The 24,515-nt window shown below is 43.7% G+C and overlaps 1 protein-coding gene across 2 annotated transcripts in view; it reads right to left on the bottom strand.

Annotated features, from left to right (window-relative positions):
- Positions 1 to 1,717: 1,717 nt before the first annotated feature.
- Positions 1,718 to 24,515, bottom strand: part of CUNH10orf67 (chromosome unknown C10orf67 homolog) — a 167,526-nt gene continuing 144,728 nt past the window's right edge. Inside the window, exon 17 of one of the 2 annotated variants that reach the window (XM_040451222.1) lies at positions 1,718 to 1,854. In XM_040451222.1, the coding sequence (XP_040307156.1) occupies positions 1,808 to 1,854 (47 nt within the window). In that variant the 3' untranslated portion in view covers positions 1,718 to 1,807. Of the gene's footprint in view, positions 1,855 to 7,848; positions 8,320 to 24,515 lie in introns of those variants that run through there. The other variant, XM_040451221.1, reaches the window with a different exon arrangement.

The raw sequence follows: 24,515 nt of genomic DNA, 5'->3' as shown, positions 1-24,515 counted from the left end.
AACACAACCTTCAAAGAGACTGACAGCTTCTTTTTATTTACTCATAATCCATTCATGCTAGTGTAGCAATTCTTAAAAAAAAAAAAAAAAAAAAAACCAACGGCGGCAGTAAAAGCAGAACAAAGGTATCATTTCAGAGGCTCCTTTGGCGTCAGAGAGGCCCGTGCTGCACTTGGTAGGGCAGGCTGGAAGGCCTCTGGCCTGGGGCAGCTCTGGCCAGTACATACAGCCTGGCACTGGAAGGACCAGTGGGCGGTCTGAGCGATGGGTATTCAGCGGTCCTTCTAAGTCCACACGTTTCTCCCAACTTAAAAAAAAAAAAAAAAAAGTTCCGTATGAAAATAATGCAGTAAGCCAAACCCTTGGGTGGCCAAGGACACTCTTTGCTCAGCCTTGCTCTTCTGAGCACCCATAGGCCCCAGGTTGAATCCCAGCCCGGGACCCCCAGGGGAAAGAGTTTCCAGTCCTCGCTGGCGGCCTTAGTCCATTCAGCATAATAAAGAGTCTGCAAACCCAGAACCCGGTACATTTCCTGATCTCTACTGGCGGGCTGACTAAATCTTTCTCCAGTGGTCGAGACTGCCCTGCTAGGGACTGTGGGAGGACAGAGGACTGGAGAGGGTTTCCAGAAGACTTCTGAGAAGAGAGTTGGGGTGAGGTACCCTCCCTTTCCCCCAACACTTCGCCCCCTACCGCCAAATACAAATCCTCAATTCCCACCTATTCAGCCGGTCTCCGTCCCAGGTTGGCCTTTGTGTCAGAGCGCCAATGGCTCTACTCAGTAAAAGCCCCTTCTCATCCCTCTCTCTCCCCTACATTTCCGGTGGGCATGAGGGTTGGAGACCTCCCATCATGGCCTTCAAAGATATTACACCTCATGAAAAGAGGCCTTTCTGGTTCCCGAGGCTGGAAACCTGAGGCATCCTGCTTCTTCCCTTTGTTTTTCATCAGAAAATCCCAGGTTCTGAAAGGAGGTGGGGTGGGGTGGTTCCTGAGGGGAGGAGGGGGGAGGCAAGAGGGGGAGAGGGGAGCCACTTCCCCATCCCCAGCTGGGTGGCCTCTGGGATGGAGCCCCCTTGTGGAGCGTCTTACTTCCGGTGGCGGAGACACCGTGGATTAATTGAAAGCCCTCGTGAAAAGTTGAATTCGGGAACCTGTAGGTCCCGTAGGACAGAAAAGGTAGGGGGAGAGACAGCAAGACTCCCACCCCCGGGGTGGGAGCGGAGCGCACAAAGAGCCTTGTGGGAACTCCTGTGAAATCGGCTGTGGGGGATTCCCAGGACTGCTCCTCAGCCAGCAGTGGGATTAACGCCCCTCCGGCGGAGAGGGCGTGAAGCCTCTTAAATCCATAAACTCATCCCATTTCCATTAATGGGCCTGTGCGGTGGCACCGAGTACCAGCTGCGAGGTTGAACAAACACCAGTTGAGCACTCCCTGGCGAACCTCTCTGGGAAGAGCCCTCGCCCTCCCTCCCACTGCCATTCCAAAGCCTTCTGCAAGCCTGTGGGAATGGTCCTAAATAATTCCACAACCAATTGCGTTTTTGAGATCTGGAACCACTGGGAGGAAGCGATTCCCACGACGGGATGTGGGGTCTGGCCAACAGGTGTTCGGATTTGGCCCAGGGAGATGGGGAAACCCAGGGAGGGAGACTGAGCTGCCAGAAAGCAGGCTGCTGAGGGCCTCCCGGGCTTTACAGGCCGTGGAAGCCGCAGACAATCGAAATGATATCTTTATTGCTAGGTTCATGTCCTGGGCTATAACATATCAATCCCTGTCGTGGTTCTCTAGGATGCACCTGGTATTTCAAACTTGTTCTTTTTTTGTGCTTCTGGGTCCTGGGCTGCAGCTGCCTAAGAGAAGCAAAGAGAGAGGCCCTTACAATGTCTCCAAGACGTGTTGGCATGGTTTGCCTGTCTTTAATGTACCATTAACTATTGTCTTCACACAATATGGGAACTGTAAAGCATGACATGTGTTATAATAAAACACATTTTCAATGATACACTTGGACTTGAGGCTGGGGTGCTGCAAACAAACAGGCCCAAATCTTGTTTTGTCTCCCTTGCTAAGCCTACTGGCAATTAAACTTAAGACCACTGTTCCCCCCCCCTCCTGATCAGCCAATTAAATTTTATGTCTCCTAATTTTTCACATAGAAAAAAGTCTCCGTGCTGGCCCCTAAAGACATTGATTTTCTTGCTATCACCTGGCGCTCAGACCTTAGTTCCATTTATCAAGAAGGGAAACGTCAGGCGTTGCATAAAGTGACTCTGTTACCATAAGGCTCTCACCATCCTGGCCTATTGTTTTCCCTTGTTAATAACTCATTACCAGGATTTAACAAATCAACCATTACATATGTTTTGTGTCTCCATATTTTGATCCGTACGATTAAGCAGATGTTACGATTGAAAATTGAAAAGTCCAAGGCTCCTCTAGTCTGAAAGAAAGAGGGCAGCCTCAAACAACGAGCTAACAATGAGATTCAGAAGATCTTCAGAAAAACATTTACCACCAATAAACAGACTCCAACCTGCTCCATTTCAACCATTGTGTGCTTTGGGGGAATAATTAAGTTTAATAGGAATAGGTCCGGAGGGTTTTCAATGCCAAGACCACAGGTGCGGGGTGGCATGATGAATGATTTGCCTGATTTTTGCCAAGCTCAAGGGCTCTTCTCTTGGACTTTCAAGCAGATAGAAAATATTGTCATTTCTTTTAATTCACAGCATTACTTTCAAGCCGAACAAAGGCAGGGGCCGGGGGGGAGGCGGGGGAAGGGCTGGGCTGTAATGAAGCGCCTCGGGGGCGGAGGTGCAGCGGCGGAGGCGGAGGCGGCGGCGGAGCGCGCTGCTGCGTTTGTGCGCAAGTGACTCTCCTGTGCCACACACAAAAGGCCTCCTTCTCCCCACCTTCTGCCGCCTTTCAGCCGTCGGGCCCCCGCCGAGCCGGCTCCCGGAACTCCGGGGGGCTCCCGGCCGCATCCCCAGGGCGGCCCGGCCTTTGGGACGTCCGCCGCCGCCAGGGCAAACCTCGCCAAACTTTCCCCAAACGCCGCGGGCTGGGGAGGGTCCCCGGCCCGAGGCGCGCATGCGCCCCGCCCGCTGCCCCGAGTTCCCAGGGTTCCGGAGAGCCGGGGTGGAGTCGGACGAGTATCCCCGGAGGCCCGCCTAGCCCCTGCTCCCGGGGCAGTCGGGGCTCGGGTGCCGTGCGTCTTCCTTCGAGGCTGGAAGTGGCTGCCCGGCGCCGGGCTCTCCGCAGTTCTGCTGTCTTTGCGCATGGAAGTCTCCAAGAGGGGCTCCGGGAAGCGGCGAGCAGAGAGGGGGGCGAACGGCCTGAAGGAGGGCAGGAGATAGGAGACAGGGCTTCTTTTGGGGAGGCCCGGGGTAACTACGCCCCCTGGCTGGGCGGAAAGCCCCCGGGCGGCCGCCTGCAGAGGGCCCCTTGGCCCGGGGCGCAGGCCGTGGCGAGCTGGTTTTGCATCTGGGCGGAGGCGCCAGCGCTTGTAGCTGCGTGGCGAGGATGCAGGTTTCTAGCCCACCCCTACTTTGGCCACCCCCCCCCCTCCCCGGGGACCTAAACCTGCCTCTCGGCAGGGTCCTGGCCCTTGGCTTATCTCCGCGGCTTCACGCCAACCCCCTCCCTGGGGCTTCGGCACCTGTTCCAAGCAACCTGTTGCGCGGACTTCGCTTTGGAAAGGCGCCGGCTTTCCGCCTGGCGGTGGCGGGCTCCCCCGAGGCCCCGGGGCGCCAGGAAAAGAGTTTAGGGTTCCCTGCTAGTGAGAGGCAAACGCTCCCCCACCTCCTGTGGCACGCAGTGTGTTTCACCTCCGACTGTGTCCCGAGTCCCCAAGGTGTCCTGGGCACTCCTGCACTTTGCCCACCCTGGGGACTTCTTACGTAGCTCTTTGTAATTTGGGAGGAAGGACTAGACAAAGATCGGGATTAGAGACTCACCACGGGCTCATTAAATCCTCTCCTTTCTCCTCACCCCCACCCCCTCAAACCTTGCAGCCAGATAGGAATCTTGAGTCCCCCACCCCCGCCTTCAAGTGCTCCTGGAGAAAACTAGTTACTTTTGCACTACTGCCTCAGAGGGACTGGGGTTCTCACTCTAGAGGCGAATTTTTCTGAATTCTTTCTAATTTTTACGATTTCTTTTCAGCGGTTGCACAGGATCCCCTTCAGCTCCTTTCTTGTTTGGACCACTGAGCGTCCCTCAGACAGCTAGGGATCCAGCTTTAGAGGGCAAGCCTTTGAAGTTGGGTTCCGGCGCTAAAGGCTAGCTAAGAGATGCTTCTGGAAGGAGTTTTATTATGAGATCCAGTTGGGCAGGCGCTGTGAAATGGATGACAACAGTGAGTTGGCATTTGGAGTTTCAAAAAGGCATGTGGGCTCACACGGGGGCAACTTAGAAAAAAACATGTATGTCCTGACACGCTGAATACAAATGAAAATTGTTAAAGGGCCAATTTATAAATGAGGGCTGCCTGGCTATAACCCCTCACCTAACACTGGTACATAAAATTAAATATTAGGGTTCGGAAATCAGCATGTTGGCAATAGCAAACGTGTGATGGCTCTAAGCCCTCGTTTGGAAGTTTTTCCATACTTTTGAAAACATACTTGACGCCTCATTTCTTTGATGACTGCTCAATAGACACCAGGAGCCGCTGGCTGAGCTGCCCCCTCCCCAGCTCTCCTCTTGCTGGCAGCGCTTTCATCCAGGGCTTGAATTGTGTTGTCAAAGTTTAGTAGACGAGGGAGGAGGGGGCATGAGAACGGGGGAGAGGGGGTGTCTTGAAAAGTCTTGGAAATCGGTATATTTTGCAGGTGTAGAATGTGCCTAATAACCATGGCTAGTGCGCGCTCCCCAATGGCGAGGGTATGACAGGGACAGCTGGCTCAGTTTTCAGTGTGAAAACACCCCCTCGGTGGACCAAACACAACGACACTGACCTTTCTGCGGGGGGAACCAAGATGTGCCTTTGACTGAATTAGCCATAAAGACGTCGTGCTATGACTTTTGTTCCCCACGAAAGCAAAGAAATATTGCGTTTAATATGAGAGGTACTGTTCACAGCTTTTCCGTGCCCCTTAAGAAATATTACAGTGCTGATTTACTGGCCCCTTTTCTACCAAGTTGGCCCCAAGGCCGGGGGGGGGGGGGGGGGGGGGGGGGGGGGGGTTGGGGGTGGCAAGGACAGAGGCGGCGGTCGAGGCAGCGCACTAAATTGCCTGTTGCCTGTTGCCAAAGTTCTCTCTTTGCAGCAGCAAATTTATCAATCTTTTCATCTGACAATACTTAGAAATATATCATTGTCATCCAGAGTTGTTTGATAGATGATCTCTAGGCACACCAGCCTTTTCCAAGGTCAAGTTGAAGATTCTTGTTTGCTGTTTAACCGGGTTGTTTAAAAACTCAGAACAATGCCTGCCTGTTAAAATTTCCACTTGTTCTCATGGGGCGTTCGAGAGCAAGTTTTCCTATTGACCCGTGCGAGGACATTTCATCCTCTCGGGCTTCTGAATTCAGCAACCAGGGCTTGGCAATGCCATCCACAGGAGGAGAAATGAGATTTAACCTTAGCACATGCAGCCGCCAAAGAGATGAAGCCATCTCTCACATCTCCTCAAAGTGTGTACTAATTTTTCTCTGCGTGTCGCGGGCTGGTTAGAGCCACACACATCTCATTCACATTCTGCTGTTCTTCTAGCGGGAAGCTGCGAATACACTCCCCTAAAGTAGACGTGCAAAAAAACAAAAAAACAAAAAAACAAAACTGTGGCCACTCTTGCCTTTGTGAGCACACAACCTGTTGCTCTAAGGACGCTTTGAAATAAAGTCAGCCTCTAAATCGTCGTGTTTTATGGACATATTTATTTATGTTTTTAATGGAAACACAGGCTTCACAGTTTCTTCTATATCTGCGATGATTGATTTTTTTTTTTTATTCAGCCAACTTTTATTTACCTTGCAAAAATGTTCTGGACCAATGTGATAAATTACAGATATGCAAATTTCTTTGAATGGTGTTGTAAGTGTGTCTAGCTGGGGTTGAATAACTCCTTGCAAGTCAGTCTGTGGCACTCAGGACCCCAGGGAGCTGATCAAAGCACCCATTCTCTTTCATCCCCGGTATTCTCCTCCAAACTATTTCGATACAATATGTTTCCATGATGCACTTAATGTGCTAGGGACATAGAACTCATTACAACCTAGCTAGTTCTGCCGACCTCTTTGTTCCGAGGCAGAAAGTCAAAGAAAAAAGGAACAGCGTTGCCAGTTGCCAGCTTTCTGAAATGCTAAAGCATGCGTCATTTTTCACCAGGTCTCGTCTTGATATCCTCAAAAGACAAACTATGAAACCGGCCTCAGCCCTTTCTGGCATTAATTACACTGCTGTCCAGCCGATCTGTTTTTCCTATTATATGCATTTCTCAGCAGGGATGTTTTTTTTTTTTTTTTTTTTTGCAAGACTAATGCAGCTGCGAGTTAAACTATGAATGCATTTTTATCACTATGGAACAAATAAGGGAAAAGACTGCAAAACACACAACTTTTTAAAGGCTTCTGGTAGATAACAGATTAGGACAGGACTTGGGAGGTTTTTGCAATTTAGGTAAACCTGAAATTGACTAAGAGCCTCCTGCGTTTCCAATGCGCCCTCAGTGTTCTGTGGAGAGCCTCCCTGTGCCGTTTGAAATTCTGCTTTGGTCCTCAGATAAATCTTGAAGGTGAAACCCTTTCAAGGTTTCTGTTAAAATTCTGAAATGAAACCGCCTGTACTGAACCCAACCCAGCCTAGGAGGCTGCTTCCAAGGAATTTCTGCCCAGGATGGTAGTACAGGGAATATAAATTCTATTTCATTTCCTCCGTTTCTTGTAGGGTTGATTGGTTGGTGGAAATGGCTGGCAGCCAGTTCTGGGAAAGATTCCAGACCTGACTCCGATTAACCCTCTCTGGTGAAACTCTGCTGGAAACCAACTCACCAGCAATTGCCATTAATCTACTTACTAATTAAGCCAATTCATTTCTAAAGGAGAAAAATTCCTTTCTTTAGCCAAACTGATGGGAGGAAATTTGAAAGAAGCGCCAAACTGTGTAACTGTAATTCAGCCAAGGACTGCTAAAACAAGGTGTTGATATATAGCAGCAGATTTAAAACAAGTTTCTAGGGCAACAACACTCCTTTGGAGACGGTGGCATATAGTGCATAGTAGATGAAGCTCGAATAATGCTCCCCGGCGCTATGCCACCCCATGTTCTTGCGTTGAAAATAACACGTCTCTCTCCAATTAAATCTTGTGCCTTTTACGCACAAATAAATCGCCTCTCCAGCTTCCTTTACAGCAGAGTAGATCAGCTTTATGTGACAGCTACTACAAATATATTTCTTGAGACTTAATACATAGCTTTAGAAACGTGTAATTAGGAGTCTGCATTTCTGAAACTGGGCTACAGACAGGGCCCCGCTTGCAGTTAGGGGAATGGAAAGGACCAAGCTGAACATTACGCACCGAAGAAAGCAAACCGGACTTTCCGTAAATGATACCTGACATGCTGCAAAGAGACACGTGAATCTTGGCCTTGATACTTACCAGGAGGCAAAACTCCAATGAGTTTCCCACTTTCGAAAGAATTGTTTATGGCTTTTAAGATAGGGCAGGCAGCCCAGTGCCCATGTAAGAGAAGAATGGATCTCCCTAGAGGAAATTTAAAATCCCCTTGGACCAGGCGTTAAGGTTCGCCTTCATGGGGATTCATCGGCAAGCGAGGAGGCAGCAAATCAGTTTGACGTGGTGTTACAGAGAGACCGGATGGATAAGCGAGGGAGTGAAAGCTTAGTGCCTCAAACTTTTTTTAATTGAAGTCCGTTCCTCCCCACCCTAAGGTTTTGGGGCATCTTGCTGAGTCCAGGAAGCGCCCCCAGTGGCTTTGGCAGCCCCTCGAAGTCCGTGCGTCCCTCTCACCCAGCATGAGCGAGCACCTGCCTTTGAGGGTTTGGAAAGGTGCGCACGGGGGGGCGCGCCCCGCCCCCACGTCGCGTTCTCTTCGTTTCAAGGGCGGGCCTCGAGTTAGTCTACATCATCGGGGAGACGGAACAGCTTTGTTAGAAACGCCTTGGAGGGAGTATCCCTTGGCCAGGGAGGCAGGCCTTACGCCAGGATGGAGAGGGTCCTCTCTGTGGTCCCCCTCTGCGCAGCCCAGGGCCCTGCCCCTCACTCAGTAGCGTCCACATCGTTCACTGGGTTGTTCTGGAGTATCAATGGCTTCTCCAAAGACTCTTCTTCCAGGGTTCCAGACACCCTCCCTAAAAACACGGGAAAAGGAACATATGTGCATTTTGTTTTACTTGCTATATATAAACCACTTCCTGGTCCTCACGCAGAGCTCTCTGCCTCAGTTTTAGTGGGTCCTCCCTGTCTGGCCTCCAGTTGGGAGCCCCTTCAAATAACCTGGAAGGGAAGTAGGACGGGTGGGCAGTGGGGGAGGTCGGGCAGTCAGATCCTCCTTGGCCTTCAGAATAGCTTGTCAGCCAAGTTTTTTTTTTTTTTTTTCTGAGACAGTTTTCCTGCTGCTCCATACTATAGAAATGGTCTTAGGAGCCTGTGACCAAGGCCAGTAAATGACCTTCTGCTGAGGGTCACCTTCCTAGAATTAGGAGCAGTTGTAAGAGAATTTAAAAAGGCAGAGGCTGTCTTGTGTTTGGGTCCAAGGATCCAACGAAGATTTAAACTTCCATTTGCATTTTCAGTCTTTCCTCCATATGAAATAGAAAATTATGAATGACAAGGAAACAAAACCAGTTGGCAGGGGTTCTGAAGTTGGGGACTGGGGAGGTTCCTCCCCTCCCCCCCCCCCCCCACTCAGGCTAGGCTCTCTGCTCTGTAGGGAGGGACATTTACCTGGTGTGTAAATTGTGAGGAAAGCGTTGGGGGTCTGAGACAGGAAAGCCACAACATGGGATGTGATGTTCCAGCTTTGAAGGGGAACAAAGGCCCTGAGCTAATCCCAGTGAAAGCCAGGAGCGTGGACAAGGCAACAAAGAATTGCAGCCTGCGGTCACCGGTAGGTGTCAATGTGGACACTTACAGCCGGGGCAGTGGGAGAGGGGAACACAGAGACAGGCTGTCATTCCAAGGCTTAACATGAACAAAGATAAAAACGTGACAACCTCGCCTTTCAATGGTGGGGAGGTTCAAAGTGGATTGCCAGGGAGTCTATCTGGGTCAAGTCTTTTCTGAAGCAGGCCCTTTCTTTTTCTACTCAAGTATCAGCCAGGGAAGTTCTGAGGCCCTTTTCCCAAGATAACTTTTCTTCCTAAAGGAAGAATTCTTCAAAATAACATCCAGTTCCACCCACTTGCCTAGGCAAAGAGATGGGCATCGTAGAAAATGTGCTGATTCCTAGACATCGTATAAAAGGTGCTGTTTTCTGCAACCCAGAGACCCAGGTGGCTGCATTAAGCCTTTGTGAACTTGAACAGCCTACCTTCACGTTTCGGTTAACATTCGCGTATTTAATGAAAATGAATAACATTTCCTTTTATGAAGCGGTGCATACATGTAGATGAATCTGGGGCTACCGTAATTTAGAAAGTATTCCTCTCACAAAGAAATTTACATAGCATGCTGTTGAAGGAGTAACGGAAACCTGGCAGAGTTCGTATGCCCATGATTTCGGACTCCCTCTTACAAATCAGCAGACAAGGCATTTGCCAACAAATGGATCTCCTCTGTAATCTGAGAAAGATCATTGGGAGTCTTCCGCTAATGCAACTGATCAGCAGACTATCTTGGAGAGTTAATAAAGGGAAATGACAACAAATTATGTTTATCCTAGGAACTCAGAAACGTCTTCTCTAAATTCTGCTATCAAAACCAAAACACAAGTTTAAAAATCATAATGTGATAAAATTCTGACTTTCTGTAGCTGAAATAAGTCTCCTAAGTAATAATAAAAAAAGGATGTAAATATCCTTAAAAGACTAATGACATTTCACAGGTAATGCAATTTAGAAAGAAACACTTCCATGTTTTCTTTTCCAACAATGTGCATTTTTGTAAACTGCTATAAATTGCAATTCAAAAGCACTGATCTCGCCATCCCCAATCATTTTTTATACTGATCAAATGAATGCAGATACTCCCATTTGGGAGGGGCGACATGACATTTCACTTGGCAGTTCTAAACAGGTCACAGACCTTTCACAGACCCTAAGGCAGTGGGAGGGAGCTCTTTGCTAAACCGTGTAACCAAATCAAACCAATGGTTACCCCTTTTCAAAACCATTGGAATGGTTTGCACAATGCTATTCACATAGCAGCACAGAAACTGAAAGGATGGTCATCCAATGGAAATTTCTTTCCTTTTGTTTAAACTTGCAGAGCTCAAAAAAGTAATACTCTGAAGGAAAACAATCACACTTAACGTGATAAAAATCACAGGCAGTAAACATGCTCGTTTACTGGCAGAACGCGGCATAGCTGTGGTCACGCATCGGGATGTATATACGTGCACATGTATGTATGTATACGTATGTCTATTTATTGGAGATGTTGCTTTGTTTGAAACGTTAGGCACAAAGACACAACATGGCTGCCCTGGAGATGACCCATTGCTTTCAAGTTGCTTGAACACATCAGAATTTCCATTGTTAAGGTTGATTAATTGAAACTGATAAGTTACCATGAATAAAGATTGTTTTTCTGTTTAATGTGGTGGGCCTGATTTGGTAAATGCCTCATTCATGTAGCTTTGCGGTGCAGCATATGGGCAAGAGTCATTCAGTATCACAAACATATACAATTTATTATGCTTGTATGGGCACGGCCAAAAGGCCTTTTTATTTTAAGGACAAAGTGGCAATGAAAAATTTTACTTAAAGAGTCACCAGTAACGTGACGCGCGATTTTGTCATTTGTACCTTGAGCTTCTATCTTTGCGTTTGTAGGAGTTGTTTTTAAAGTATAATATTTAAATAGAAGAAGAAGGAGATGCATATATCCAAATTATATGGTGACAGCCATTGGGAATACAACAGCATTTATCCTGAATTCAGCCGGCGTGTGAAGAGCAAGCACTTTATTACTTTATTATCTGATGCCACCTGTATACCATACTGTTGGCAAACTTACCATAAATGTTGCACCGAGGTGCCACCAATAATAGCTCGCACTGCCCGGTTTACAACAAAATGCAAAGGAGGCTGGTAAATAATACGTCAACTTCCTGATGTCTTTTTAAAATGTTAATTAGTAAAATCAGAGGACAAAATTGAAAAATAATTTAGGGACCGTCAAACAGTCCGAGAAAACTGTGGATTTATTAAATTTTCCCCAATGTAATTACTGTTCTTGAAAGCTGAAGTCACTTTTTAAAGTGTTAACCAACTCAAGACTGCCGGGAGTGTTTACTGATAAAGGCAAGGTTTCTAATGTTTCCATAAGGATGTTGTACGGAAACTTTTTTTTTTTTTTTTTCCTTTTTCGTTTAGGCTGCTCGTGTAATCACCAGCAGAGTACTAACGAAAAAATATGAAAGGCATGCAAATGAACTAAGGGAATGACTGTATCAAACCATCAAAGAGATAGTTACCATATTCAGCTTTTAATGTCTTATCAAATAAATTCTCTGGTCATTCATGTCCATGAAAGAGTTCAAGTTCACCCAACATTTCTCAATTAGATTAGATGGGTAATCTCAGTTCAGCTCTTCTGGAGAGTAATAAACCACATTGGTCACAGTTGACCACTGCTAGTATGTGTTTCATAAAGGACTGGATGTCCATTGGAAAGCTAATCAGTGCACCGTCACTTGTAAAATTCCCTCCTGCATTTGGAAGTGATAATCTGTATCTAATTTTTAAAGAAAAATTTACTCTCCTTTCACTCTGCGGAGGCCAATTTCTTTTCTGGACCTGAATAGAGATCATTGGTGAAACAGTACCAAATAGCTTTGGTATGTGTATAACAAAAACCCACCTCTTTGTAGAACATAACAAATTATGCAATGTTCACAGATGCGCTTCCCATTGTGCCTTTTGTGAGGAAATGAAGGCCCAACTCTGTTCCCCACCCCCCTCTTTATGAAAGACTAGGCTGCCAACGCAATCTGTCCTAATCCTAGAGAAAAATAAATATACTTCATATGGAAGCTTTAGATCGCTATTTTTAAAGCGATTTGCATTGGGACTTCTGGTCTATGTAATTTGCACAAGTATGAATTTGAGGTTACAAACAGCTATGTATTCCCATCAACAGGCGAACAGCTTGGGGCCTCAGGATTAAACTGTGCCTTTTTCTCTCGCTCACCTCTGAAGTTTGGGTATTTAGTGGAAATGCTGTTTTCACACAATTTCATGCTTAAATTTATCGGTTACCAAGGAAATTCAGTAATTTTTCAGTGATTATTTTTGAAACAGACTCACTATAAACATTTTATATTTTGTTTCTCTATTTTGGCTTTTGATTATCCTCCCCCCCACCCCAGCATTATTGGGCTATAATTGACATACAGCCCTGTGTAAGTTTCACATGTACAGCACGAGGACCTGACTTAACGTATAGTGTGAAATGAGTCCCACGGTAAATTTAGCTAACGGCTGTCATCGCATACAGATGTTTTGAAAAAGAAGAGAAACAAAACGTTTTTCTCCTTGTGACGAGGACTTTTAAGATCTATATACATCCCCAGTTTTGGTTATCTCAAAACTGGAGTTTGTGTCTTTTGACCACTTTCCTCCAATTCCCCCTCCCTATTTGGGGGGAGGAGGCCATAAGTAGGTCATTCTGAGTAACGAGGTGGCAATTTCTGCAGAAATGGGGAAGTGGAGAGGCCTTCTCAGGCCCACCCCACCTCACTGCACCACCTTAAATCCTGGTATTACTGTTATTGAGTGGACTAGTCAGATGGTTAAACGTCTGACTCTTGATCCCGGCTCAGGGCATGATCTCACAGTTCGTGGGCTTGAGCCCCACATAGGGCTCTGTGCTGATGGTGCGGAGCCTGCTTGGGATTCTGTCTGTCCTTCTCTCTGCCCCTCCCCACTTGTACACACGCGTGTGCTTTCTCTCTCTCAAAATAAATAAGTAAACTTTAAGAAAAAGAATATAAATTCCAAGCACTAAGAAGACCCCGCATCCTCAGAGCCTAACTTATAGTAGGTGATCATAACACCTGTCCGATGGATGAACGGATGGAGTAACAAAGAGAAGGTGAAACCCAGTAAAGGTAAGCAGGGTGGCTCCCTTGGCATCCATGGCCTTTGCAGCTCCTCCAACATAGAATCTGGTCTTGGTCATCAGACTGGCTTTGCCCAATGGGCCAGGAGCAAAGGCGGTGCCACCGGAGACTTGAACGGTCCCTGTGCATTGGAGCTTGTTTTCTTTTGCTGCTTTTAAGAACCCTGAGCGCATCTGATCACAAGACTCAGTTTGCCTGCTCAGTGATAAGAAATACAAGATCCAGTCACCCTGTCACCGCAGCAGATGGCCAGCTAACCACAGAAGACGAGTGAGTGCAGCAAGACCAGGCGCAAGACCTGCCACCTAGGTGAAGGCACGTATAAAGGCACAGAAGCATGGAATAGCAGGGAATAGCAGGGAACAGTAAGTCATTTGCTACGACTAGATTAGAGAGCCCATGTAGGGGAAAGGGAGCTCTTATGAAAGGTCTTACATGCTAAACTGAAAAACTTGATTTTATCCTGAAAGCCACCGATTTTTATTGACCGATTAAGCAGGGGCAAACAAAGCGTGTCACAGCGACCCCAAAATTAAAATCTTTAGTGACTCCGGCACTTTAATACTCAAAGCACCGGCAGAGCTGAGTAACCAGGAGAGACAGAGCAGGGAGCTCCGGGAAGTAGGAGGAGAATTAGAACAGGTTGGTGACTTGGAAGTCAAAAGGAGAGCATCTTAAGAATTAAGGGAGGCTCACTAGTAACACGCTGGCGTGCCGTCAAGTGAGAGAACTGGAAACCAGTTTTGCATCTGAAGGATTCCGATGACCTAGGTAAGAGCTGTGTCTGTGAGATGTAAAACCAGAAGGCCAAGTAGAGTAACCTGGAGAAGGGCAAGGAAGGAGAGAAAGCAGGCTCTGATTGCTCTCCGGAGGGCTAACATTTAAGGTAGGAGGACCAGAGGCACTTGCTTGAAGAGGAAGGGAAGGAATGAGTAAGAAAAGGAGGCATGGACATGTTTATAGGAAGAGGGCACAGGGACCTCGGTGACACCCTTTAGTCTGAGGACAAGTAGGGACTTTGTGCATTAGCAACCTAAGTTGATAACAGTAGAAGTCTCAGTGGAATGAACTTCGGATTCAGTTTTATTACACATTTGTTGATCACTTACTGACTGCCAGGAAAGTGACAGGCAAATTTATGCACAATGTATACGCAAGGCTTATCACATTTGATTCCTTAATGCTAGAATGTGTTTTGCAGCTTGGAAGAAGTTAAGTTTCTAATCAGTCAAGGGGAAATGTCTCCTTTATGGTGAAAATTAACAGCAGGACATGTAATGCAAAGTGGAAACATAAAGTCACTGAACTCATTTGGGACAGTGGCTGTCCCTCTAGTTAATGTGGACGTCACGGAAGTTATTCAATTGCCTCAAGTATTAGCTTCCTAAGGCTGCTGGAACCAAGTAACATAAAGTGGACGGCTTAAAACACCAGCTATTAATTCCCTCACATGAGTTCTGCAGGCTGAAAGTCCAAAATCGTGGTGTTGGTGGGACCATGCTCTCTCTCTGACTCAGGAGAATCTTCCCTTCTTCTCCCTAAATTCTGGTGGCAGCCATCCTCCTTTGATGTTCTTTGGATTCCAGCCACATCACTACATTTTCTGTTTCTGTCACCACAAGGCATTCTCCCTGTGTGTCTGTGTCAAAATTTCCCTCTTCTTAGGACACAAGTCATAATGAATTAATGACCCAATGACCTCATCTTAACTCGATTACATCTGCAAAGACCCTATTTTACAAGTAAGGTCACATTCACAGGAATTGTGGGTGAGGGTTTCAACATCTTTTCAGAGCAGAGGACATGGTTCAACCCATAATGCATTCTTGTCTGGAAAAGGTAACTCATTGCCTATTTCAGAGGCAGAATACCAGCAAAAATGACTTTTACTAAGATGCAACAGAGAGTTTTTAAGGGTTTCATTAGAAAACATAAAGAAATAGAAGGCATCCAAACTGATAAGCAAGAACTAAAATTCTCACTAATTACAGATGATTTGATACTATACATAGAAAACTCTAAAGAATCCACCAAAGATGCTACTAGAACTGATAAATGAGTTCAGTAAAGTTTCAGGAGACAAAATCAATGTACAGAAACCTGCTGCAATCCTATAACTAATAATGAAGCAGCAGAAAGTGAATTTAAGAAAACTATCCCATTTACAGTTGCATCAACAATAGTAATATACCTAAGAATAAACTGAACCAGAGAAGTGAAAGACCAGTACTCCAAAAACTGTAAAACACTGATAAAAGACATTCAAGGCAACACAAAGAAATGGAAACACATTCCATTAATATGGGACCACAAAAGACCTCAAAGCAATCTTGAGGAAAAAAACCTGGAAGTATTACGATTCCAGATTTCAAGTTATATTATAAAGTGAGAGTAACCAAAACAGTATGGTACTGGCATCAAAATAGACACAGATCAATGGAATAGAACAGAAAACTCAGGAAACGCACAACTATATAGTCAATTAATCTTTGACAAAGCAAGAAAGAATATTCAATGGGCAAAAAGCAGTCTCTTCAGCAAATAGTATTGGGAAAACTGGACAACCACATGCAAAAGAATGAAACCGGACCATGCTCTCTTTCACCGTTCACAAAAAGAAACTCAAAATGGATTAAAGACCTAAATGTGAGACCTGAAGCCATAAAAAATCCCAGAAGAGAGCACAGGCAGCAATTTCTCTGACATTGTCCATAGTGACACTTTTCTAGATATGTTTCCAGAGGCAAGGGAAACAAAAGCAAAAATAAACTATTAGGACTACATCAAAATAAGTCTCTGCCCAGCAAAGGAAATAATCAACAAAACTTAAAGGCAAACTACGGAATGGGAGAAGATATTTGCAAACGACATATCCGATAAAGGGTTAGTATCCAAAATATATAAAGAACTGATACAACTCAACTTCTAAAAAATAACCCATTTAAAAAATGGGCAGAAGACATGAACAGACATTTCTCCAAAGACCACCTACGGATGGCCAACAGACACATGAAAAGATGCTCAACATCACTGATCATCAGGGAAATACAATCAAAACTGCAATGAGCCTTACACCTGTCAGAATGGCTGAAATCAACAACACAGGAAACAACAGGTCAGGCAAAGATGTGAAGAAAGGGGAACCTCTTGCACTGTTGGTGGGAATGCAAACTGGTGCAGCCACTGTGGAAAACAGTGTGGAGGTTCCTCAAAATTTTTAAAATAGAACTACAGTAATTGCACTACTGGGTATTTACCTCCAAAATACAAAAACACTAATTCAAAGGGATACATGCACCCTTATGTTTATTGCAGCATTATTTGCAATAGTCAAACAGTCTACTGGCTGATGAATAAAGAAGATGTGATATCACATCTTCTTTATCTATTCATCTCTCTCTCTCTCTATATGCATACATGTATGTATATATACACATGTATATATGTGTATACATACATGTATGCATATATTTACATACATGTATATATGTATTATATGTGTTATATGTGTTATATAATTATATATTATATACATATATATACATACATACATGTATGTATATATATACGTGTGTGTGTGTGTATACACACACACAGTGGAATACTACTCAGCCATAAAAAGAATGAAATTGAAACCTTGCCATTTGCAATAACATGGATGGAGCTAGAGAGTATAAAGCTAAGTGAAATAAGTCAGAGAAAAACAAATATCATATGATTTCACTCATATGTGGAATTTTTTCTTGTCTTTTTTTAAAATGTAAGCTCCACGCCCAATGTGGGGCCTGAACTCATGACCCTGAGTTAGAGTCGCATGCTATATACCTCCTGAACCAGTCATGCGCCCCTCATATATGGAATTTAAGAAATAAACCAGGGGCACATGAGTCGTTCAGTTGGTTAAGTATCTGAGTCTTGATTTCCACTCAGGTCATGAGCTCATGGTTGGTGAGTTCGAGCCTCGCGTTGGGCTTTGTGCTGACAGCTCAGAGCCTGGAGCCTGCTTCAATTTCTGTGTCTCCCTCCCTCTCTCTGCCCCTCCCTGCCCCCCCCTTTCAAGAATAAATAAACATTAAAAAAATTTAAAAAGGTATTCTTTTAAAATATATTTACAAATATAAATATATAATATATATTTATATATTCCTTTTATATTCATAAATATCTTAATGCACACTTTTGGTGTATGAGACAATGATAATTGTGGCCATAAATTTACAAGACAAAATGTTCTTAGAACAGCATAAGTTAAAGCTGAAAGGTCTTTGGTTCAGAAACACAAAGAAAACACAAAGAAAAAATGTTTGAACATTTAGGACTTTTTTTGGTGAGGGGAGAAGGAAGTACAATGGTATACAGTGAGTCTATGATCTAGTATACCCTATGCTCCATGATAAATAAAATTTCAAAAGAGAGACCAGAAAGACATAATTGGCAAGATAAGATAAACATTTTTCTGGTAAAGACATGTAAAGCAATGAACCAGGTTGTTATGGATCGAATTGTGTCTCCCTGAAAGATGGTGAAGTCCTAGTACCTGTGAGTGTGAACGTAATTGGAAATAAGGTCATGTAGACGATCAAGTTAAGATGAGGTCTTCAGGGTGGGCCCTAATGCAATATGTCTGTGTCTTTATGAAAAGGAGAAATTTGGACACAGATACAGACACACCCAGAGGGGAGGCAATGTGAAGACACAGGGGAAATGCCATCGACAAGCCGAGGAACACTCGAGGTTACCGGAAGCTCAGAGAGAAGCATGGAACAGGTTCTCCCTCGCCTCCCTCACAGCTGTCAGAAGACACGCCCCTGCTAACACCTTGGTTTCAAACTTCTATCATCCAGAACTGTGAGACAATAACATTCGTGTAGTTTAAATCACCCAGTTTGCTGTACTTTGTTACAGCAGCCCTAGGAAATTGACACAGGGGCTGGAACCACAGGCCTATGGGCTCTGGCTGTAGGATTTCATGACAGCCAGGAATAGAGCTCCTTTTTTTTTTTTTTTAAGCTTATTCATTTATTTTGAGAGAGAGAGAGAGAGAGAGAGAGAGAGAAAACATGAGCAGGGGAGGGTAGAGAGAGAGAGAATCCTAAGCAGGTTCCACACTGTCAGTATGGAGCCCAAGGTGGGGCTCAAAAGCACAAACTGTGAGATCATGGCCTGAGTGGAAATCAAGAGTTAGATGCTTAACCGACTGAGCCACTCAGACGCCCCAGAGCTCCTGTATGGTCAAAAAGGCTAAATGTGCTCCATGTTGGGCAAAAGAAGAAATTCACTCCTCAAAGGCAGTAGCTTGAATGAAAGGATACTGTGGGAGGAAAAAAAAAAAAACCCAGAAAAATAGTTTCTAATCTGGGGCTATGGCTTTATAGAAAGCTCTGGGCCTAGGGAGGCTCAAAGGCAAAAACTACTTCACACAGAGGAACTGAACCAAGCCACCTGATGGCTTGGAGGCTTCAAGACCCTAATGTCACAGTGGCACAGGCAACCGCCAAACTTAGAAGAACTGGTTTTGGACTAGGAGTGAGACTAGCATAGTGGAAGCAGGCACAGAGCTGTATTCAGGTGGGGAGAGAAAGAAAGGAAAAGAAAATTAAAGAAAAGAGAAGAGAAGAGAAGAGAAAAACAAAAGAAAAGAGAGAAAGACGGAGGGAGGGGGGAAGGGGGAAGGAAATGAGCCTGAAAACCAAAATTCTAAAATAAACAAAAGAATAGAATTGCTTCTAAAGACAATAGCAAGATAAGCTGTGAATTATCTGAATTCACTCCAGATAAATTTTAGTTGATAACATAGCCCGACAAAAACTTTGAAATATGTGTATCACAGAAATAATTGATAGCGTCCATTAAAAAAAATATGATGCAAAATAGGCCAGGACAAAATGCACAAACCCATATAAATATACATAAATATATACATGAAAAGAAAAGAAATAGAGCTTGTAATTTTTTTTGACATTGACCATGGCAACATTTCTCCAGATATGTCTCCTGAGGCAAGGGAAACAAAAGCAAAAATACACTATTGGGACTACTCCAAAATAAAACGCAACAGCGAAGGAAACCAACGAAAACAAAGGCAACCTACTGAATGGGAGAAGATATTTGCAAATGATACATCTGACAAGGGGTTCATATCCAAAATACATAAAGAACTTACACAATTCAATGCCAAAAAAACCCCAAATAATCTGATCAAAAACGGGCAGAGGACCTGAATACACATTTTTCCATAGAAGGCATATATATGGCCAACTGGCACATGAAAATATGTTCAACATCACTAATCATCAGGGAAATGCAAGTCAAAACAGCAGTGAGACACATGTGAGTGGCTAAAATCAAAATGACTAGAAATAAGAAGTGTTGGTGAGGATGTGGAGAAAAAGAAACCTTGTGCACGGTTAGTGGAAATTGTTGGGGAAGCCGCTGTGGAAAACAGTACGGAGGTTCCTCAAAATATTAAAAATAGAAATACCATATGATCCAGTAATCCCACTCCTGGGTATTTACCAGAGAAAATAAAAACACTAATTCAAAAAGATATATGCACCCCTATGTTTACTGAAACATTATTTATAATAGCCAAGATATGGAAGCAACCCAAGTGTCCATTGATAGATATGGTAAGTGGGTAAGGAAGATGTTATTTATATAAATATACACATATATATTTTTAATGTTTTTATTTATTTTTTAAGAGAGAGAGAACAAGTGGGGGAGGGGCAGAGAGAGGGGGACAGAGGATCTGAAGCGGGCTCTGCGCTGACAGGCCGACAACAGCGAGCCCGAGGTGGGGCTTGAGCTCACAAACCGTGAGATCGTGACCTGTGCTGAAGTCAGACGCTCAATTGACTGAGCCACCCGGGCACCCATACCATATATACACATATATACACCATATATTTACATATACATATACATATACATATACGTATACGTATACGTATACGTATACGTATACGTATACATATACGTATACGTATACATATACATATACAGTATACATAATGAATATATATATGCCATATATTTACATATACATATACACATATGGTATATATAATGAATATATATGTATATGTTTATGTATATATATGTATATATATGGTATATATAATAAATATCACTCGGCCATCAAAAAAGATGAGATCTTGACATTTGTACTGACATGGATGGACCTAGAGGGCATTATGCTGAGTGAAATAAGGCAGACAGAGAAAGACAAAATGATTTCACTTACATGTGGAGTCTGAAAACCAAAATAAAGGAAAACAAATGAAATAAAAGCAGAATCAGACCTAGAAATACAGAGAACAAACTGATGGCTGCCAGAGGCAAAGGAGGTGGGGAAATGGGCAGAATGGGTGAAGGGGAGTGGGGAGGTCCAGGCTTCCAGTTATGGAAAGAATAAGTCACAGAGATAGAAAGTACAGCATAGAGAATATAATTAATTCTTGTAATATATTGCAATATATTGCAATAGTGACACTTCAAAATTTGTCCTATTAAGAGAGAACCAAGAGAAGGGTGTCCCTGACTCCTCTGTTCAGCATCATAGTGACAATCCTAGCCAGTGCAATACGAAAAAGAAAAAAACAGGGGCGCCTGGGTGGTTCAGTCGGTGAAGTGTCTGAGTCTCGGTTTCCGCTCAGGTCATGATCTCAGGGTTCATGAGTTCGAACTCCATGTAGGGCTCTGTGCTGACAGCTTGGAGCCTGCTTGGGATTCGTGCTCTCTGCCCCTCTCCCTCCCCCACTCGCGCTCACTCTCTCTCTCTCTCTCTCAAAATAAATAAACATTTTAAAAAGTTAAAAATATAAAAATAAAAAAGGAAAGAAAAAATAATCGCTATATGAAGATTGGAAGACACAAGTTTTCAAAATTATAGATGTGATTGTCTAAACAGACACGCTAAGAGACTTTCAGACAAGCTGTTAGAATCAACAGAGTTCAGTTTCCTCAGTTTCCGAACGTGGGGTCCCTCCAGTTGAAAGTAATACTCATATGATATCTATTGCACCCCAAGATATCATTTCAAGCCCACTTAAGGGTGTACTTGCTACGCCCACAAATTTGCATGAATCTATACACAATATCTTGTAACATTTTGTCATTTCTGTAACAGAACCACTCCTAAATTTAAAAATTAATCCCCACTGTCTCTGCACTAATGAAACCCTTTCTCAATACTTCGTTACCACCACAGAGGCTTATATGGTTTATAAGGCCTCGTAACTAACAGGCAGGCAGCTAAGGTGGGGGATAAAATAATGTTCACGAGATCCAGGGAGGCTGTTGAACTCCAACTCGTGGTCCAACGCGTGACTGACAGTGCGCACCAGAAAGCGTTCCTGTCTCACGCTTTATACTTTGGAGAGCTCTACCTATCAGTTTGGGGCACAATGACGAACGTGTGTAGTGGCATTTGTTAAATGAAACATTGCCCACATATACTTAAAAGCATCACCAGACTAAATTAACACAAGACAGCCCCGATGCCAAATGAATAAAGGACTTTCAGAATATGTATTAGTCTTCACCCTCTTTTCTACTCATTCCAACTCAAAGTTTCATGATCTTACAAATTCAAAGTAACTTGCTGGCTTACTCATTTCAAAGATTAACACTGTATTTTCAAAGGATGGATTACCTTTCATTTTCACATTTTTCAGTCCCCCTTTAACCCATGGACGGAGCCTCAGTAACACAGAGAACCTCTGATTTTTGTGATTAGTTCTCTAACCCAACTGGTCATCTTGACTCTTTTCTATGCTACTGAGAATGCATGGTATTTGGGAAGGTGTTTTAAGAGACACACTGCTGAGCGTCCAGGCTTTAATTATCATCTAATCTCCTAAATCCCAGACCTTGAGTAGAACATATCTCTAGAATATAGGTATGAAGAGCAAGCAACATTCCTAAGGAAAGGTCGTTGAGAATCAGCCCAAATCTTAAAGGTAAGGATCACATATATAACTTGGAAACAGACCATTTGAATAATAGGTAATTGGTGACAATAGGGAAATAGTAGAGAAGTTTCCATTAACATTTACGGACCCCTTAACATATTATGTTTAGTAAATCAGCTTGGTCCTGGTATTAACTCGTATTGATGGATTAATTCCTTCTTCTAACATTTTTTTAATAGCCACAATAGCTATCAATTACACGGTAAATGATGTTATATATTGATTATGCATATATGTAGTGTATGTAGTAATATTACAAAATATGCATTTGAACATGAATTTGAAAACCTTACTAAATTATATTAATTATAGTTACACTCTAGAAGCAATATATAAAATAATGCTAACATTATGTCTGAAATTTCTTTTGCTTTTCATTTTTTGTACATAAGTTCCAACTTCTTTTTTTTTTTTTTTTTTTAAATGTTTATTATTTTTGGGACAGAGAGAGACAGAGCATGAATGGGGGAGGGGCAGAGAGAGAGGGAGACACAGAATCAGAAACAGGCTCCAGGCTCCGAGCCATCAGCCCAGAGCCTGACGCGGGGCTTGAACTCACGGAGCGCGAGATCGTGACCTGGCTGAAGTCGGACGCTTAACCGACTGCGCCACCCAGGCGCCCCCATAAGTTCCAACTTCTTACGTGATTTGTAAAGTTATTTTTGTGTTTACAACAAAAACAGGAGTCACTGAACTCCACTCTCAATGAACATGTGTCTTTACAAGTTGGTGGAAAACACATTTAGAAAAAAAATACTTTTCGAGTCCAGAGCTTCAAAGGGTGAAAAGAAAGATTTTTGAATGATTTCAAATATATTACAATTGTTCCACTATTCTTTAAAAGCCTTTAAAATCACCTCTTCAATATGTCTTCCTTGAAAGTCTCAGAGAATGAACAAAACAATGTAATCTAGGTTTAAATTTGGGTGTCTCCTGTGTTTCAGATATTTATGTTTGAGCTTTCTCTTGCTGACAAGCCACTTAAAGGGGCAGTGTTACTTTGAGGTTTTATCTATGAGATTCGTGTCTTTGGGGCTCATTAAGGACATTTCCAAAGATTACAATGTCAATAGCACCTAATTACTGGGCTGTGAGAAAGGTCTTCTTGAGTACATAAAATCTGCGGCAGTCCACAGTATACAATGGGCAGTTCAGATCCCCAATTTTATCACCGCTAAGTAGCAAACAAATTAATAATGTTACCTGGGCTCTCTTGGGATAATTACTACTGCGTAAAAACTGCTTTGAAATTTTGCAGATAGTATCATACCTCATTTTTTATTCTCTTATATTGACAAAAATGTATATATTCTCTCTCTCTCTCTTTTTAGCGATCTCTTTTTCTATGTCGCATGAATGATTCTCTTTTTTTCTCTTTAGAATTTTTTGGATTAAAACTTGCCACAACACAAAAAGTTCTTTTCAAGCTGCTTAGAAGAGATGTGTCCCCTGATATAACATCGTTTTAAACTATACTTTATGTTTAATGTCACCGTTTTCAAAATGCCCGCTGTGTGCTTTGATACGAATGGTCAATTTTATTCTTATGCTCCCGGCTGGTAGAAAGGTAATTACTGAAGAATTAGAGGAGAGACTAGTTCTTTTAAATCACCGGAGTAGCCTCGTGCTGAGGACATTATGACTCGTGTGATGGGCTAAAAGGTAGGTTTGCGGACTTTACGTGGGGAACTTGGGGATAATTTGGTCAATAGCTCAGGAGGAAAGGTAAGGAGAGGGGTTCGCTAGGCACATAGCATGTATCTCGTGTAATCCTCATTGCAAAGCCATGAGGTGGGGTCACCATCCCATGGTACAGAGCAGAGGGAATTGAGATGATGTCAGTAAGCGAGTGGTTGGAGCTGGGATGTGAACTGAAGTCTGTTGGCCTCCATGGCTTCTCTCTAATGTCCCTCATTTCCCCGTTGCGTGTGGTTGAGAACGGGGCTCATGTCACGCATACGTCTTGGGGTCAGTCAATATAATTGGATGGTGACAAGCCAGGGCTCTGGGGCCACACTGTCTGGGTTTGAATCCAGCTGTGCCACCTGGTGTGGCACAACTCTGGTAGCCTACTAAAACTCTCTGTATCCCACTGTCTCCTCTGTAGACCGGGGGGAAAGCAAGAATGCTAACCTCCTAGGGCTTTGTGAGGACTAGAGCTAAAACGTGAAAGACATTTACAACAGCGCCTACTTCCACTAAATGTTAGCCATGCACAAGTATTAAAAGTACCTTGTGGTGCGAAAGTACGATCTAATAATCTCTCGGGTTCTCTGATGTAACACTG

The sequence above is a fragment of the Herpailurus yagouaroundi genome, unplaced genomic scaffold (genome assembly GCF_014898765.1).
Source record: "Herpailurus yagouaroundi ecotype Mexico unplaced genomic scaffold, PumYag 203, whole genome shotgun sequence".
NCBI lineage: Eukaryota > Metazoa > Chordata > Mammalia > Carnivora > Felidae > Herpailurus > Herpailurus yagouaroundi.
The sequence above is the reverse complement of the archived record's forward strand: the minus strand, read 5'-3'. Positions and strand labels throughout refer to the sequence as shown.